This window comes from Fringilla coelebs (genome assembly GCF_963513975.1).
Source record: "Fringilla coelebs genome assembly, chromosome: 10".
Classification (NCBI taxonomy): Eukaryota; Metazoa; Chordata; class Aves; order Passeriformes; family Fringillidae; genus Fringilla; species Fringilla coelebs.
The window spans coordinates 3,924,427-3,940,584 of NC_140036.1; the positions used below are offsets into that span (position 1 = coordinate 3,924,427).

Below are 16,158 nucleotides of genomic sequence, written 5' to 3' on the forward strand. Positions count from 1 at the left end.
GGTTTCTCTCCTGGGATACACAGCACGCACCCCAGGGATGTGATCCATGGCCGTGTGAAGCGGCTGGCACCTGGGTGAGCCCCCGCTGGTGCGGTGACTCCTGCCCCAGCTCCCCGTCTCTGGCGGTACTGGTGGCAGAGGGATGGGCGAGCACAAGATGAGGCTTCCCCGCCGGCTGGGCCCACCGCCAGCACCGCTGGACGGCTCAGCGGTTCCCCCTCCGCTTGTTCGGTGCTTTGGAAGCGTTACAAGCACGCAGCGCTGAGGAGCCCTGGCCGGGCTGGGCACCTCCCGCTCCCGGTGCTGCCCCGCTCGGCCCGCGGGAGCTTTTCCCGGCGGGGAGGCCCCGAGGGCAGAGCCCAGCGGCGAGGCGGGCCCGAGGCGGGGCCGGGGCCGCCCTCCGGTAGCGGCGGCGGGATGCGGCTGCCGGAGCTGTGCCTGGCGCTCCTCTACGCCGCCGGCACCTGCACCGAAGCGCCGCGGGCAGCCCGGGAGCGGCCGCTGGCCCCGGGACGCGGGGAGCCCGGGGCGGCCCGCGTGGATCCCCGGCAGGCGTGGATGCTGCTGGCCGGGAGCCCCGGGAGGGGCAGCGGCGATCGGGGCCGCGCCGGCTCCGGAGCTCCCGCGGCACCGGCGGGCCCCGGCTCTCCGGGAAAAATGACCTCGGGTGCCGCGCAGGCCGGCGGGACCGGGGCTGGCCCGGCCGCCCCCGCGGAGCTGCTGAGGGAGCTGCAGCTCCTGCTCAGAGGTACCGGGGTGGGGGACACAGGGTGGGAGCTGTGGGGACAGCAGGACAAGGCGAAGCAGGGCTGGGCGGCAGAACCCGGAAAACTGAAGGTTCCCTTCCTAACGTCAGACTCCGGTGGGGGTCGGGGTCAGGCGTGGCAAAGATGTGCAGGACAGCTGGGGAAGGGTGTAAGGAGGAGGAAAGCGGCAAAGGCAGCGCCCAGGCCGGGGCCCAGCATCGTGTGGAAGCTGCTTTCCATTGCCAAACGCGTGCAGACATCGCTGTGGAGCAGAAGACGTGGCAGGAGCTGGGGCTGTTCCACATTGTGAGTGCCCAGCCTGGCCCTTCTCCCTGTCTGCAGGGGCACCCGCCCTGGCACAGGGACTGCTCCTCTAACTGCGGCCATTCCCTCTGCCAGCCTGAGAGGGAGGGGATGTTCCACCGTGGCCCGGGGCTGAACCTGACCAGCGGGCAGTACACAGCCCCCCTTGCAGGATACTACACCTTCGGCACCACGCTGCACATTGGTGAGCACCCCGACAGCCCCGCGGCCCCGCCGGGGCAGGCTGGGATGGCCTCACCCCCCGCTCTGTCCCAGCGCGCAGGGAGCCGCGGAGAAAGAGGCAGGGATGCCGAGGGAGCCGCCTGCGGGTGCTGATCTGCGTGCAGTCCTGCTGCCAGCACAACAGGTACGGCAGGGCAAGGACAGGGACTGGGAGGGGAGGGAAGGAGCCCAGCATCGCTGGGAAGGGAGGGGTCTGCTCCCCCCAGCACTGCCCTTGCTCTTCTGCAGCCATCTGGAGAGCGTATCCTGGCTGGACAGCAGTGGGGACCTTTTCACCATCTCTGTCACAGGCACCCTTTACCTGCAGGTGAGTGGGGCCGGCTCCACTGGGACCGTGCTGGGCAGGAAGGAGCCTGCCATGGCCCGAGCCCAGGGCTGGGCATCAGGTCTGCTGCTCAGGCCACCTCCAAGACCCAGAGACAGTCAGGGCAGAGCTCTGCCAGGGCACTATGGCACAGACTGTGGCTGGCTGCCCTAAAGGCCTTGTGCTGCTCCTTTCCCAGAAGGAAGGGTAGGGGCAGCTCCTCCAGCTCTTGGCTGCTGTATGCAGGGAGAGCTCTCTCCTTGGCTCTGCCAGGCCATGCCTGGTGCCCAGGGGAGGTGTCCAGGCCCTGCTAACCCCTGTCTCCCCCCAGGCTGGGCAGTATGCCTCTGTTTTTGTGGACAACACAGCAGGCTCTCCCCTCACCGTTCAAAGTGGCTCCGATTTCAGCGCTGTTCTGCTGGGAGTGTGAATAGGCTGAACCATGCTGAACCTGTGCCAGGAGCAGCCAAACCCTTCCCTCAGCCAGCCACCATCGTGTCTCCCCTGCTCAGCACCAAGCCTAAGGAAGACCATTTGCTCATGCAGGGAACTGCAGTCTGGTCTGATACTGCTCATGCTGAAGATGGACAAAGGATCATGAAGGAGATGATGATGATAATAAAGCAGCCTGAGCAGGACCCAAGGCATTCACTTGTATCTAAAAGCTAGGCCTAGAAGTTTATCTTGGAAAACACTGCTGACAGTGGCAGCAGATGGCTGCCTAGAGCTCAGCTCCCACTGTGCCTGGTACAAAGCCCCACACATCCATTTTTGTCCTTAGTGGACTTCTCTTCCCTGCCCAGACAGTCTCAGCAGCCCAGGCCAGACCAGGTATTGCTTGAGCTCCCTGCAGTGTTTGAGCAGAGGGTTCTGGCAGCAGCCAACATCCTTCACACCAATCATCAAAGCAAAGCCCCAACACCGCCACACGCTGGATTAAAGCAAATTCCTGCCCTGTGGCTTTCCAGAGCAGGCACTCCCTGCCTGTGCCCAGGGCCTGGCTGTGGGCAGCCCAGATAGAGCCCAGCTCTTTGCTCTGGCTGTGATAGCTGCCTGAGCTCAGCAGGGCACAGCCTACGTGACCCAGGCAGGGCTGCAGCAGCAGCACCAGGAAGGCTGAGCGTTTGATTTCCCAGTAGCACTCAGAACTGGCTGAGTGGTGCCAGCAGCACTGCGAGATAGCCTGAGCTAACAGCCCCACCTTCTCCCAGGCATGTCCCTGCCCTTCTCCATGGGCTGCATCTCCTGGAGGAGCCTGGTGAAGGAGCTGTTAATGCAACAATTCATGGGTAGGGGTGTTTGGGTCTGGAAAAAGAGGGAGCTGAGAAGGGAAAGCAAGTTCTGAAATCTGCCATCAGGGTTTATTTTGCCACAAACAGAAGCAACTCCATGCTACTCTGTTTGGGCTCTCCAAATCTGCCTTTCAAGAGTAGAAACAGTGCTGCTAACAAAGGCATTCCCCCTCAGCTCATCCTGCACTGCAGCCTTACATCAAAACACACAGGAATGGCTGGGAGCAGAACAAGCAGGCAGAGGACCAGCACTACCCAAAATCTGTGCCAGAGGGCCACTTCCTTCCTCAGTGCTCTGCAGCAAATGCAGTCAGTGTGCACCCTCAGACCAAGCCCATGAAGTGTAACTCACTAGTGCTGGAGCAGAAATAAAAGTAAGATGGTCAAGCCACCTATCCCAAACAGGACAGCCATCATGTGCTCCAGCAAACAGCCCAGGAGCTGGGACCAAATCCCAAAGCTCCAGGGATACAGAAAACAGAAAGGAGCCAGGGAAGCCTCACAGCCCTGCACAAAACAGCAGGCACCACCCTGGCCTTGCCCCCCTCCCCTGGGACTACAGCCATGCCTCATCAGAGCAAGGAGGCAACCACAATGCACACCCCTCAGCCCACCTCCCTCCCTGCCCCCTCACACACAGGGTAGGAAATTGGAAACTTCAGGGCTTAGGTAGCCCAATCCATTTAGCTTTCATTCTGTCATTTGGTCTTAGGCCAAATTTTCTCTGGAAAACAGCACACTGACTGCAGCAACAGCTGGTAGAGGCACTGAGACAGGATGAGACACCAGACACTAATTAGTACCCAAAACCTGAGATGCCTTCTCCTCAGATAGCACAGACAAGCAGAGCCTGCCTGCAGCTCAGCTGCCTTTTCACCAAGCCCATTTGGTGAAAACACTTTTTCCAAAAAACATCAGGAGCCAACTCCAGCCACTTTTCCCATACCAACTTTGTGGTAAAACTCCAACATGTTCTGCAAGCACAGGGCAGGTATGCTGCTGCTCTGCAAGGGGGGCTTGTGTCCCTCAGCTGCAGGCAACCTCAGAGCCAGATTTCCTACCAGTGTGAAGGACAGCTCATACCAGACCCCAAACTGGTGGCCTAGAGGATTTCACAGTCTGTATGGTACAGCCTGTCTGTGTTCTGGAGCTCCAGACTCTCCCAGGGTCTGGCACAAAGCTCAAGGATGTGGACAGCAGAACTGTCCCATTACAGCTGGCAGAGCTCATGGCCCCAGGTGCCTCTTTGTACACCCCAGCCAAAGGAATTCACTGCGTTTGCCACGACATTCAACCCTAGCACTAAGTGGGCTAAACCTGTAGGAAAGGCATTTTGTGCTGCTCTTGTGAGCCAGCAAAGGCTTCCTGAAGATAAGGAAAGCCCCATATCTCTCTTGAGGAAGACACCAAGGCTGTCACCATAGTGACATGATGAAGGAGAAAAAGTTAAAAGATACAGACTTTAGCTGGTTCACAGAATGACGTGGCTCCTTGTTCACCTATTGAGAACTTTCTTATGACCAATGGGCAGTGAATGTGTCTGTAAGTAAATGCAAATATCCTGAAAAACTATAAAAGCAACACGTTGCTATAATAAATCTCTCTTCTACACCTTCCTGATGCAGTCTTGGTGCTTTGCGCCGCGACATCAACCTATTAGAAAAAACCCATCTTTATTTACACTGAAGAGCACCCAGCAGGAGCCAGCCTCCCCCGGGCACACAGGCATGCACACAGAGCTGTCCCCTCGCTGCAGGCAGCAGCACAGCTGGTCCCTCAGTGCTCTATCCGGACCAGCATGACGGTGACGTTGTCGGCCGAGCCGCGCTGCACGGCCTTGCTGGCCAGCCGGTTACACGCGGCCTCGTAGCGAGCGTCGGCCTCCAGCCTCCCTTCTCTCATCTGGATATTCTTATCCTGTTGGGACAGAGCAATGTCACCGCTCCCAGCAAAGGTGGGATCGTATTCTCCAAACAGTGGGAAGCAAAACAGACATGCACAGCCTAGGGAATAACTAGAGGACACATTGGCAGAAGTCCATTTCGTGCCCTCTGCACTGACAAACCCAGCCCCCATGCCACCTCCTCCTCACCTCCAGGCAGGACACAATGAAGTTCACAGCTTCTTCTGGTGTAAAGACTTTAAAGAGGCCATCACACGCTATCAGAATGAACCTGCAAATTAAGTGGAGACAGATTCCAAGGCTGAATTTTCGGCTCCTCAACCAATCTGATCCAAAGGGAAGATGCTGTAAAAGCTCATCTGAAAAACCCTTGGGACCTACTGTTCATGGCAATTCAAAATACAGGACAAAGAGCCAGGCAGCTAATGTAAGACTTTGATCAGGACATCCTGGCTGTGCTACAACACTGGCAAGATCACGTATGATGCTGGTCAAATGCTCCATTGTTTCTCTAAGAACTGCTTCTTTCCTTTGAGTCCTTTTCATTCATGTATTTTCCCTGTGAAGCAGCCAATGCAAGGAAATAGAGAAACAAAGCTGAATCCCTCATGTACTTCACTTAACATTTCTACACTCCTGAGTATGTTGTAATTTAAATATGCAAATTCAAAAGAAAATCACGTGACACAACTGTGAGCAGAAAACTCTGGCACAAAATATTGCCACAGGCTGCAGAAGGCTGAGGAGATACAAAGCCCAAGGCAAGGGCAGCACCCCCCTTAGGATGGGGAGGCAGCCTGCTGTGCACTCCCTGCCTGCACAGGGAATTGTATTAACCAGGAGCCCTAACCAGAGTCAGCAGGACAAGGAAAACTACAACAAACCTACAGAAGTGGTCAGTCTGCACATGCCTCTGAAGACATCATTTCAGGGCATGGTACTCAAGAGTATCTTTAGAAATATTTCAGTGGATCACTTGATATGGACCTCTAATCCCAGAAAAAGCAGCAGTACTGGGTTACACTCTCACCTCTGAGAGTCTGCAGGGCCATACTGACACAAAAGCTCACTGCAATTTGTCGTTGCCAATCATATCATGGAAAAGTATCTCAAATCTTCAAATATCACAGCTGAATGCAGAAGTATTTATTGGCACCACAGCTGCGAAAAACAACTCCTGGACAGAATGGAGACCCCAGAACTCAAGCCTCACCTACCTGCTTGAACACTGATTTGTGAACTTAATCAGAGCACAAAGGACATCTAAGGCCTGTGTAAGCTATTGCTATGAGGCTGGTTCCTCCAAGAGGAGCCTTCCCAGCATCTTGGCAGAGCAGCAGATCATCCCACTGCTCTAACAAGGAACAGAAGCAGAGAGACAGCAGCAGTAAGAGCACCCTCTAATTCTGGGGGGATCAGTCTGAAGTGCCTTGGCTCTCACAGCAGAGCAAACAGGGTTGGGCAGCTTCTGCTGAGCAGAGCTGGGACAGCCAGCCCCCGTGCAAGGGCACACGTTACCTGTCATTGTGTGTGAGTTGGCAGCGTTTGATATCTGGCACAGAGATCACACCACAGCGCTTGTACTGGCCATCCCCAATGGAGCGGGAAACCTCCAGCACTCCCAGCACTCTCCCGTCCCTGCACGAGGAAAGAAAGCACTCAGAGCCCTCCCCACGTGTGTATTTCACTGCACTGCCTGATGGGGACATCGTGCACCCATCTGCTTGTACAAATAATGACCCACTTCCCCAGCAAGTTCAAATCTTCCCTTCAAAGTCTCCTTCCCTTTCTGTATGTTTGTGTGAAGCTCTGGGAAACAAGTGAGGGGGAGGAGGAAATGAAGTCAGGAGACTTCAAGGCTGTTTTCTGTCACCTTGCCCTAACTCAAATCCTGCTTAGCCTTGCAAACTGGGGCAGTAAAATTATACCTGAGCTGAACCCCCGGTGGCATAGTTTGAATAGAGATTATTTTTTGGCAAGATATCCAGCAAACTGCTCTTCACTAGAAGCAGAGTGGCAGAAGCAAGAGGTCTGAGTCAGCAGCCCCTCCTGTGTCCTGTCTGAGGACATCAACCCCTACAGACTGGCCCAGCTGCAGGCAGTTCCCAGGAGAAACACAACATGTTCAGCTCCTGATCACTTGGCCTTTAGTAACCACTGATTGCAGCAAGCGGTTTCTGTGAAACCTCCATTACAACACCCCTTAGGAAACACCTCTGGGTTGGCAAGCTTTTCTAACTAACCAAGCTCCCTAGAGGAACAGCTTCCCACACTTCACCTTTCCAACAATCAAGCATCTTCTCCCCAAAAAGGCTCTTCTGTGCTCTCTGAGAACACACAAAGCTCATTCATCTCATAGTCCAAGCAGCCCCGCTTGAGATAAAAGCAAGAAGCAAGGCATGTCACAGAGAAGAGATCTGACACTCACAGACTTTGTGGCTTATCTCTTGGGCCCAAAATATTGAAGTGCAAGCAGTGGGAGAGGCTTCCAGGCAGTCAGGGACCAATTCTGGAAGGAGCTAACAGACACTGGGCCATCTCTTTGACATGTGCAAAGAGAGATCAGTGCTGAGTGCAAGTGGCAGCATGTGCTCCCAGAGATAAGGGAACAAAGCGCTCCAGACACGGCAGCACAACAGAACTGAGCCATCCCTCTCCACCCTGGGTGCATTTCGCTTCCACAGGCATGAAGATATTCACCTGCACTGAATCCTCTCTTTGTGGAGATGCCACTAAATCAAGAAACAGCCTTCAAAGAAGAGAGAGAACCTAGCCACGGAAATAAGACTCAGCTGTTGTGTTTGGCACCTGCTCCCCAAACAGCCATGAACTCCTTTTTGCACAGGAACATTAAGATAATCGCATTTTGGCTCTAGAAAACTCCCTCCTAATGCAGAAAGCCTCAGTCCATCTAGTAACCCCAGGGCAGCAACACCAATGGACACTGAGGGCTGTGTCTTTGCTCTCTCAAACTATGCCCCCCTCTCACAGGACAAGGAGAGAGAGGTCATGCTGCAAGGAAATGAGTTCTGCTCAGCACCACATAGTGCAGAAAGCAAAGCAGTCACTTCCTCAACAATCCAATCCAGCTCCATAGATCCAAATCTGTAGGTCAAGCTTAAGCATGCCTATGCTGGTATCCCACTGCCAGGCTTTCCCATGGGTCCTGCCCTGGCCATCCTAAGGCTCTGGGAACCACCAACCAACCCCAGCAATTGAATCCTTACAGGCCTCAGGCAGCAACAGATCCTCACAACTTCGATGCATACTGGGCTCAGGGAACTTCAGAACCTCGATGCTCAGGCCACAAACCAGGCTAGGGTTTGGACTGACTCATTCACACCTCAGGCACTCACCTGACGTTTCCCCCAGCTTTCTGTATCCGCATCCTCTCCTCGTACTGGGTGGGGTTGTGCTCCTTGCTGAGGCTCAGGGCTGTGTGCTTCTGACCCTCCTCATTGTAACGACACAGAATCGCCTGTGCTGACAAAAGACCACCATCAAACAACAACCCAGCTGCAGCAAAGCTTCTTGAGAGAGCCCCAGACTGCAGGGAGTGGTGCTACAACAGCCCACTGACTGGTGGCCAGGGGTGTTTCTCAGGGCTCATTCCGAGGCAGGAGGTGCTGCTCAGTGCTTTTATCAATGATCTGAATGTAAGAGTTGAATGCAGCATTACCAAGTTTGGTGATACCAAACTGGGAGTGCTGTGGGCTCTCTGGAGGGAGGAGAGGCCTTGCAGAGGGATCTGCACAGATGCACCACGGGGCAGTGCCAGTGGCACAGAATTGCTGAGTCCAAGTGCTGGGTTCTGCACCCAGCTGAGCTGGGAGAGGAGAGGCTGGGGAGCAGCCTCTGGAAGGGTCTGGGGGTGCTGGGTGCAGCAGCTCAGCAGGAGCCATGGCCAGGAGGGCAGGTGGCACCTGGGGACACCGACACAGCGTGGGCAGGGGTCAGGAGAGGGCATGGCCTGGCTGTGCTCAGCTCTGGGCAGCCTCACCCAGAGAGCCCCAGGGTTAGAGATGGTGAGAAGGGGCTTGGGTGTGTCCAGAAGAGGAGAACCACGCTGGGGCTGGGAGGTGTGACCTGGGAGGAGGCTGAGGGACAGCCTCATCCCCCTCTGCAGCTTTCCTGAGGAGGGGGTGTGGAGAGGGAAGTGCTGATCTGATGGGAATGCTGCTCTCAAAGCAGGGCCAGGGGAGGTTCAGGCTGGACATTAGGAAGTGTTTCTTTATAGAGCATATAATCAAATACTGCACCAGGCTCCCTGGAGAGAGGGTTGATGCCCCAGACTGCCAGTGTTTAAGAGGCATTTGAGCAGGGGTGTAACTTTAGGGCAGCCCTGAACTGGTCAAGCAGTTGGACCAGATGATTGTCCTAAGTTCCTTCCAGCTGAAATATTCAAAGATTCTCTTCTTGATACTGTGAGATATTTAGCACCACAGAGAGAGCTTTCACACACTGCAGTTTTACACTATGGGAGACAATACAGAAGTACTCTGCATCCACCCAAAACAAGATGCTTTGTAGGAACAATTGAGTAGCTCATGACAACTCAGACATCCCAAACAAACAAACAAAAAACCCACAAAGCTCTGGGCAGATTAAAGATGCCACCAGTGGTCTCCATTCTGCTTACCCGGCTGTCCCCGAGGTTGGCTATGTAGAGAATATTGTCAACAGCTAAGACACAAGTAGCTGTGGAGCCATCCTTCCATGCTGGCTTCCTGAAGAGAACAAAAATGAGATTACTAAAGGGGAAAAACAATACTTAAGAAGAAGTTACACAGTGTTCTTGAGGACTCAAAGAGTATCCAGCAATCAGGTAGCACATGCCCACAGCAGCTGCCTGCTAGCAGCTCAGGTTGGTGATAAACAGCAAACTGGGACAGAGGAACTCCACAGATTACAGATTTCTGAATGCACAGCCAATGCCCAGCTGGTGTAAATACTGCCAACCACAGCTCCCACACCAACCCTTCCTCACACTCAGCTCCCAGGAAACCTCCTGTGTGAGCAGAACAGGCTCAGCCCTGATGGCTGTCCAAAAACCATAACACCACGAGCAAACAAGCACCCCACACTCCTCCTTGGGAAGCTTCTTTGCACCAAAACTCTGCAGCAGAAATTCCTTCCTTTTTGCTTACATCTTCTTTCCTTTTCTCACAGTATCCCTGCACCTTCCCCCACCTTAGCCCTCACCACCCCACCTCAGCAGCAGCACCACCACTCCTTCAGTTGCTCTCCTCCTGTTTCACTTCCTGTAGTTAAGCTTTTATCTCTAGAGCTCTAGGTAAAATGAGAAGCATTTCTTAGATTACAGCTGCCAGACTAGTCCTGTCCACAAAAAAAGCATGGCTATGATGCCATTCTTCACTGAAACTAGCACTGAGAGACTAATTTCTAGACATATTTCACCCAGTTTTTCCTTATTTTGAAGGTGTGGCAGCATAAACATGATTCATTTCACTATCAATACAGCTATTGCTAGCAATCCTTTGCCATAAGTCGTGTTTCTGACCAGAGGCTGGTTTGAGAAAAACACTACTGTGACAGACTGAAGAAAGCATCCTCCTTTTGCCTGGTCAAACCTGTTGTTCTGATTAGGCTTAAGAGACTGAATCAGTTTGCAATTTACTTAGAATTGAAAATTTTCAGGGAATCAAAAGCATCAACAGTCTCCATCTGTGAGAGAGGCGCCACTGTGAAATGGTAACAATAAAAAACCCAAACCAAATGTGTGGAAAGGATTGGTAACAAAGTGACTGTGTTTGAAATGCAACCTCTGTCTTTCCCAGTCCACACATTTGGTGTGTCAGTTCAGCAGAGACAGAGAAGGGTGCTTGGCACTCCACACCCAGCTGCAAGGCAGGCTGGCATCTACCCCACAGAGGGACATTCTTCATCAACATCTCTGTTTTCTAAAGCGTTGAAGAAAGCAAGATTTAAATTTACATTGGGAGATGTAGGTCTTTCAACACAGGGCATTAAAAGCTGCCTCAGGGATGTGTTCCAGCCTGACAAGCAGAGCTCTAAAGAAAGCTTAGTGGCCTCTACAGAGCCCCTCCTGCCACACACTGATGCCATCAACAGAGAGATCCCACTTCAGGCAGTACAGGACAATCCCTTCAGCACATGGCAAGTCTTTAAAAAGAAATCAAACAATCCAGGATTGTCCCTGTTAAGGACAGAGGTGGTTCTTGGACCTGTTTTTCTTCCTTCCTTAGGAGAAACATTTTAGTCTAAGGGATCTAATAGACCACTTACCACAGAGTAAGAGTGGAACATGCCACGATCTAGTTCTAGCAAGCAATTAGCTGGCAGAGGCACAGCATGGCACAGTGGAGCTGTATGGAGTTTTGCCAAAGCACAGGAATGACACAAGGAAGGTTTCCTCTGCCCTGGTCACAACTCAGATCTCAGAGATGCACACTAAGAAATACAAATGAACAGGAAGATTTACACTTACTGGCTGGATGCCTGCTTTAGAAACTCCTCATCTGTGTGTTTGAAGGTGTCCAAAAGGCATCTCTTCACAGTTTTTTCCACACTGGCTACCTCACCTGTCAGAGAAAACAGCAACTAAGCTCCAAGTAAAACATATCTGCTCTATCCTAGTCTGTCCCTTTGCTCATCCAACATTCAGTCAGGCAGTGCAACTCTTGGACTCTGCAGAGCAGCTGGGGCACATCCTGGGCTTACCCTACCAGAAATCCAGGCAGGAGAGTATGTGGAGAGTTTATGACATAAATCTCCACCACAGGAGTATTTTCACACTTGATGTGGCACTGCCAAAACTGGTAACATCACACCCCATACTTGTTTAGTGAGTCAGAACTGGCTACTTGCACCCTTGTGCCAAAAAGGCTTCCAGCTCCCTTCCCCAGCAGACACAGCAGTCTTGCAAGCCCTCCCTCTGGTAATCAGGGATGGGTACTGTAGGACTACACCCAAACAGATCAGTTTCTCTACCCACTGCCAAGACAGAAGAGGTGATGGTTGTCCTACAGCCTTTATTCTACTCCTCTCACCTTTAGGAAATTTCTTTATCAGGTTTTGGTGCAGATTCTGTGCTGCAAATTTGGAGGCTCGGACTCCGCCGTGGCCATCAAAAACAGCGAAGTAGGAGAGACGTGAGCTGTGAGGGAGCAAAAGGCAGCAGAAGGAGGCTGAGAAAGGCCACAAGCCAGGAATGGGAACAAGTACATCCCTCTCCATACCACCCTGCCCTGTGTCAGCCACACCAGAAATCCTGCACTCCAAGGCACAAAAGGTAGCAGGTGTCTGAGCTCATATATTCAGCACTGACATGGTTTACATGTTCCAGCACTGAGCTGAGAACTTTCTTGTAATTTTTGCACTCCTCAAGAAAATGAAGGGCTAAAGGGTTTACAGACCTCAGCTTGGCATAAAAGCAGATAACATTTTACCTCAAGGACACTGCAACTCTCCAGCATTACAGACATCAGTCTAGCCAATCTTACAGTACCTTCCATGCCTAAGCTTGTTCCAACTATGCTACAGACAAAAAACTTGGATCTCTCAGAACACAACCCTCTTGAGATAGTACTAGTTCAGAAGCTAAATCCAGTATCAGGGTGATGCTCAAGAACATTCTTTTCATTTTACACACCCACTTACATTTGGGTAATACAGGATCAACATCCAGAGTCATCAGGCTCTCATGGTCCTCCTACAGTCAGTGACTGAATCCACTAAGCACCCCTCAAAGGGAGGTGTTTGTACACACCAGCCCTGTGAATTGCCTGGGAACACACCTAGCTGATGCTTCACCTCAGGTCTCCCAACAACAAGCCCAAACCATGCACCACATGACAGGCAGACAAGAGCAGCAGCTGTTGAAAGCAGAAAGGATCATCCCATGGGCTCAGCTGAAGCAAGCTGGGGCTCCCTCAGCAGTTCTGGCTGTTCTGGCAGTCGGGGCCCACTCACATTTGGGAGGGCAGAGGCCGGCACTCCTCGGTGATGTCGTTTAGGATGACGTGTGCATCCTGCATGTCTTCTCTCTCACCTTTTCTCTCTGCCACATAACCCTTCAGTCCAAGAATGCCCACTGATCCTAAAGGGGAACAAAGCAGACACACACATGCAAATCAAACTCCTCTGTCTCTTCAGCTCAGGCTAAAAACCAGGAAGCTCTCAGCTTTCAGAGCCCTGTCCTGGCAGTGCAGCCCTTGTCCTGCAACAAAACCTTTAGCATCTGCTGCTGAGCAGGACATGTTCACTTTGTAACATGGGTTTTTATGTGCCCCCAAGGTCAGCAGCAATAAAAGCAGCCTGCCCTCATTTTGTCAGACAGCTGTAGCCAAGCAGGACTGCTGGGCATTGGACAGCACTCTTACCAAACAGGGGCAGGGGACAGGGTGGGCAGGGGAAGCTTGTGGCACTGAACCAGCAGCTTAATAAAGCCCAGCTTTAAAGAGTGCACTAAGGACAGGAAAGCCAGGTCTGATGTTCCCAGGATGTGTCCTTCCCTTTGTACCCCTGAACACATCTTACTCCCAAAGCTGCAACACAGCCACAGGCCCTGAAGCCAAAGGCCCTGTCTGTAACAAGCCTGTCTCTCTCCCTCTCTGGCATCCTTAGCAGCCAGCAGACATTTGTGGATGTGGCAAAAGAAAATGATGTGGATCCAGAGGGTCCACACCCAATGCCCCTCTGGGCAGCACAAGCACTTATCCTGCCAGTGCTGAGAGCCAGCTGCTCAGCTCCTGCTGCTTCAGCAGGGACAGAAAGAAGGCCCAGGTGAAGGAGACAGAACCAGCAGGCTCCAGGAGCTGCCACAGACTCCTGCAGCAGTTTGTTCTCTACAAGAGGCTGAAAAGGCAAGCAGACTGAAGAACCAAAGCTTAGCTTTGTTCTGGACTTACTCAGCCCAACGCCAAAAGTACAAATTGAGTACATTTGTTTTCAAACTGTCTGAAAACCTTTACAAACTTTCTTTTCCACAAGTTCTTCCCTGCCATTCTTCTCTTCCTCCCCCTCCAAGGACTTTCTCTTCTGTCCTTTCTCTTGGCTCTCTGCTGATGAGACTTGCTTAGTAGCACTGGAGGCTGAAAGAAAGCAAAGATGCAGGTGGCTCAAGTGTTCCAGGACTGTTTCACTTGCACAAATTCAGCAGCAAGTCCTTTTATACCAAAGCACACTCAGGAGTGCAGGCTCACACACTTACACAGCATTAAATGACCACAGCTACTACTGAACAACCCAAGGTTTTATTCCTTAGCTACCAGGCTTTTTTGTTCTGTTTTGTTTTTAAGTTAATTGCTTAGGAAGTTAATGCTACATGCTGGAACATTTCTACATTATTATTATTTTCCTCTCTGATCTCTGCCCACAACAATGCAAAGGAACTTATTTTATTACTCTGAACATGCATATTTTTTAGAAGGTTCAGAAGAAGGCTACAAATTAAAGCTAACAAGCAAAAACCTGATGTCAGAACTCTGGCTTTGTCCTTCTGGAGATTTGGGCTCCTATGGCCAGAGTCAATTATCTCAGCTCCTCCCAGGTGACAGCAAGCACATGGCTGCATGCAGGAAGCCTTGCCAGAGCAGCAGCCAGGGCAGTGGCTGCATCAGGGCACTTCTCCTCCCAAAGCAGGGACCTTTCAGACAGAGAACCATGGTCCCCAGAAGACAGGAAAGTACTTCTGGGGACAGGCCTGATTTTAAGATTCAGAATCCTGATTTAAACAATTGGGCCACAAATTGCCATGAAAGGTGTCAGCCAATCTGGACTGCAGAAATAAGCAGCAGGTGAACTTGCTATGTGTCCAACACAACAGCTGCTCTGTGGGCTTTTCCCAGAGAGGGGTGGCTCAGCAGAAGCTGAGGAGGGACACAGCTCCTTACCTGGGTCACCACTGCTGGCTGGTGGGAGACCATCGAAGAGCAAAGAGCCTTCTTTTCCTGGAGCACAAGAAGAAGACAAAAATAATTAAATACCTTTGTTCCTTTCAGGGAATGATGCTTTGCCTATGTCTCTCCTGAGGTGAAGAAATTATATCAGTTTACCAAAGAGAAGCAAATTTCTACTTCCATTACTACATTTGTATTTGCCCCAGGGAACATTTTTACAGAATATATAGAATATATAAAATTTTTATAGAACATATGTGGAACATCTATAACACTCTGGTTACAAAAAACTAAACAGGATGCAGCTGGTCTGCATGCCAGCACTGATAACCCGACTGTCTTTATTCTGCCTAACAAAGAACAGGATTTACACACATTTCATCTGAAAGAGATGCTGATGCAGAAAACACAGAAAACCAAACTGGTGGTAGGAACAGAGCACCCATACCTGAGTCAGCACTGCTGGATGGTGGGAGATCATCAAACAGCAGAGGCCCTTTTTGGGCATCTTTTCCTGCAAGGCACCAGGGCAGAGTAAGGAACCAGGGCAGGCACTGCTGGGGTAACTGCTCTGAAAGGACTGTCCCCAAGCCAGCACACGTGAGGTAAACCAGGAGAGCCTTACTTCCATCTGTAATTTTAGCAGCTGCTACACAAGCAAAGTAACCACCTGCCTGGGGCTGAGGTGAACTTTTGTCTTGAGAACAGGTTTTTGGGGTTTTTTTTTGCTAGCAATCCATTAAGCTCAGCAGCACAGTGAGAGGCAAGGCTCCAACATGGTCTAAACCGCAGGGAGCTGCGGTTCACACAGAACATGCAAAAACACGGTATAAACTGCAGCGGGGCGAGTCCCAGGGAAAACAAAACCACAAAACCCACCAAACCCGGCAGCTTCTCCAGCGATTTTTAACCCGTCCCCTCACCCTCCCCTTCGCCCCTCAAGCTCCCCGTGGCGGCGGCCCGGCTGTGCGCGGAGCCGCGCTGCCCACGGCCGAGCCGCAGCAGGCCCGCCGGGGCCCGCAGCCCCTCAGGCGAGCCCACGGGCCGCGGCCGGGCAGGCCCGACAGACAGCGCGGGCCCGAGGGGTCGCGGCCTCACCCGCGGCGGCGCCGGGCTCGGGCAGGTCCCCGAACAGATCCATGGCGGCCGCTCGCTCCCGCCCGCCCCGCCGCCGGCCCAACCCGCACCCGCGGCGGGCCGGAAACGGGCCCGCGCCCCGGCGGCAGCGGAAGCACCGCGCCGGCCCCGCCCACAACGACACGTGCCCGCCTCCTCCACCAATCGCAAGCGCGGTCGCGCTGTCAGTCAGCGCCGTCGCCCCGCCCCCTGCCCCGCCGTGCTGAGCGGGCCCGCCAGGGGGCGCCCCTCCGTGGCGGCGGGCGCTGCCCGCCCTCAGCGCCGCTCCCGCCCCGCCCCGTCCCGTCCCTGCCGCCGCCCCGCCCGCCCCCGAGAGGACGCTCAGCGCACGGGAATTGCGTTAAATGCG

The 16,158-nt window shown here is 53.0% G+C and overlaps 2 protein-coding genes across 3 annotated transcripts; one reads left to right on the plus strand and one right to left on the minus strand.

Moving 5' to 3' along the window:
- Nucleotides 1-42: 42 nt before the first annotated feature.
- On the plus strand, nt 43-2,135 carry LOC311157426 (erythroferrone-like). The gene is made up of 6 exons (XM_084212129.1): nt 43-748; nt 880-1,052; nt 1,146-1,254; nt 1,326-1,416; nt 1,521-1,599; nt 1,928-2,135. Exons 1-6 carry the CDS (start codon nt 418-420, stop codon nt 2,024-2,026), a joined length of 882 nt encoding a protein of 293 aa, XP_084068255.1. The 5' UTR covers nt 43-417; the 3' UTR covers nt 2,027-2,135.
- Nucleotides 2,136-4,544: 2,409 nt separating this feature from the next.
- Nucleotides 4,545-15,896, minus strand: ILKAP (ILK associated serine/threonine phosphatase). 2 transcript variants are annotated; one of them, XM_084212476.1, is made up of 12 exons: nt 15,771-15,896; nt 15,121-15,186; nt 14,667-14,723; nt 13,740-13,865; nt 12,745-12,871; nt 11,823-11,929; nt 11,261-11,354; nt 9,431-9,518; nt 8,148-8,269; nt 6,310-6,429; nt 4,981-5,062; nt 4,545-4,805 (listed from the first exon to the last, which is right to left on the minus strand). In XM_084212476.1, exons 1-12 carry the CDS (start codon nt 15,811-15,813, stop codon nt 4,665-4,667), a joined length of 1,173 nt encoding a protein of 390 aa, XP_084068602.1. In that variant the 5' UTR covers nt 15,814-15,896; the 3' UTR covers nt 4,545-4,664. The 2 variants fall into 2 exon arrangements, with proteins under 2 accessions (XP_084068602.1, XP_084068603.1); XM_084212477.1 differs by lacking the exon at nt 6,310-6,429.
- Between the last annotated feature and the right edge of the window lie 262 nt (nt 15,897-16,158).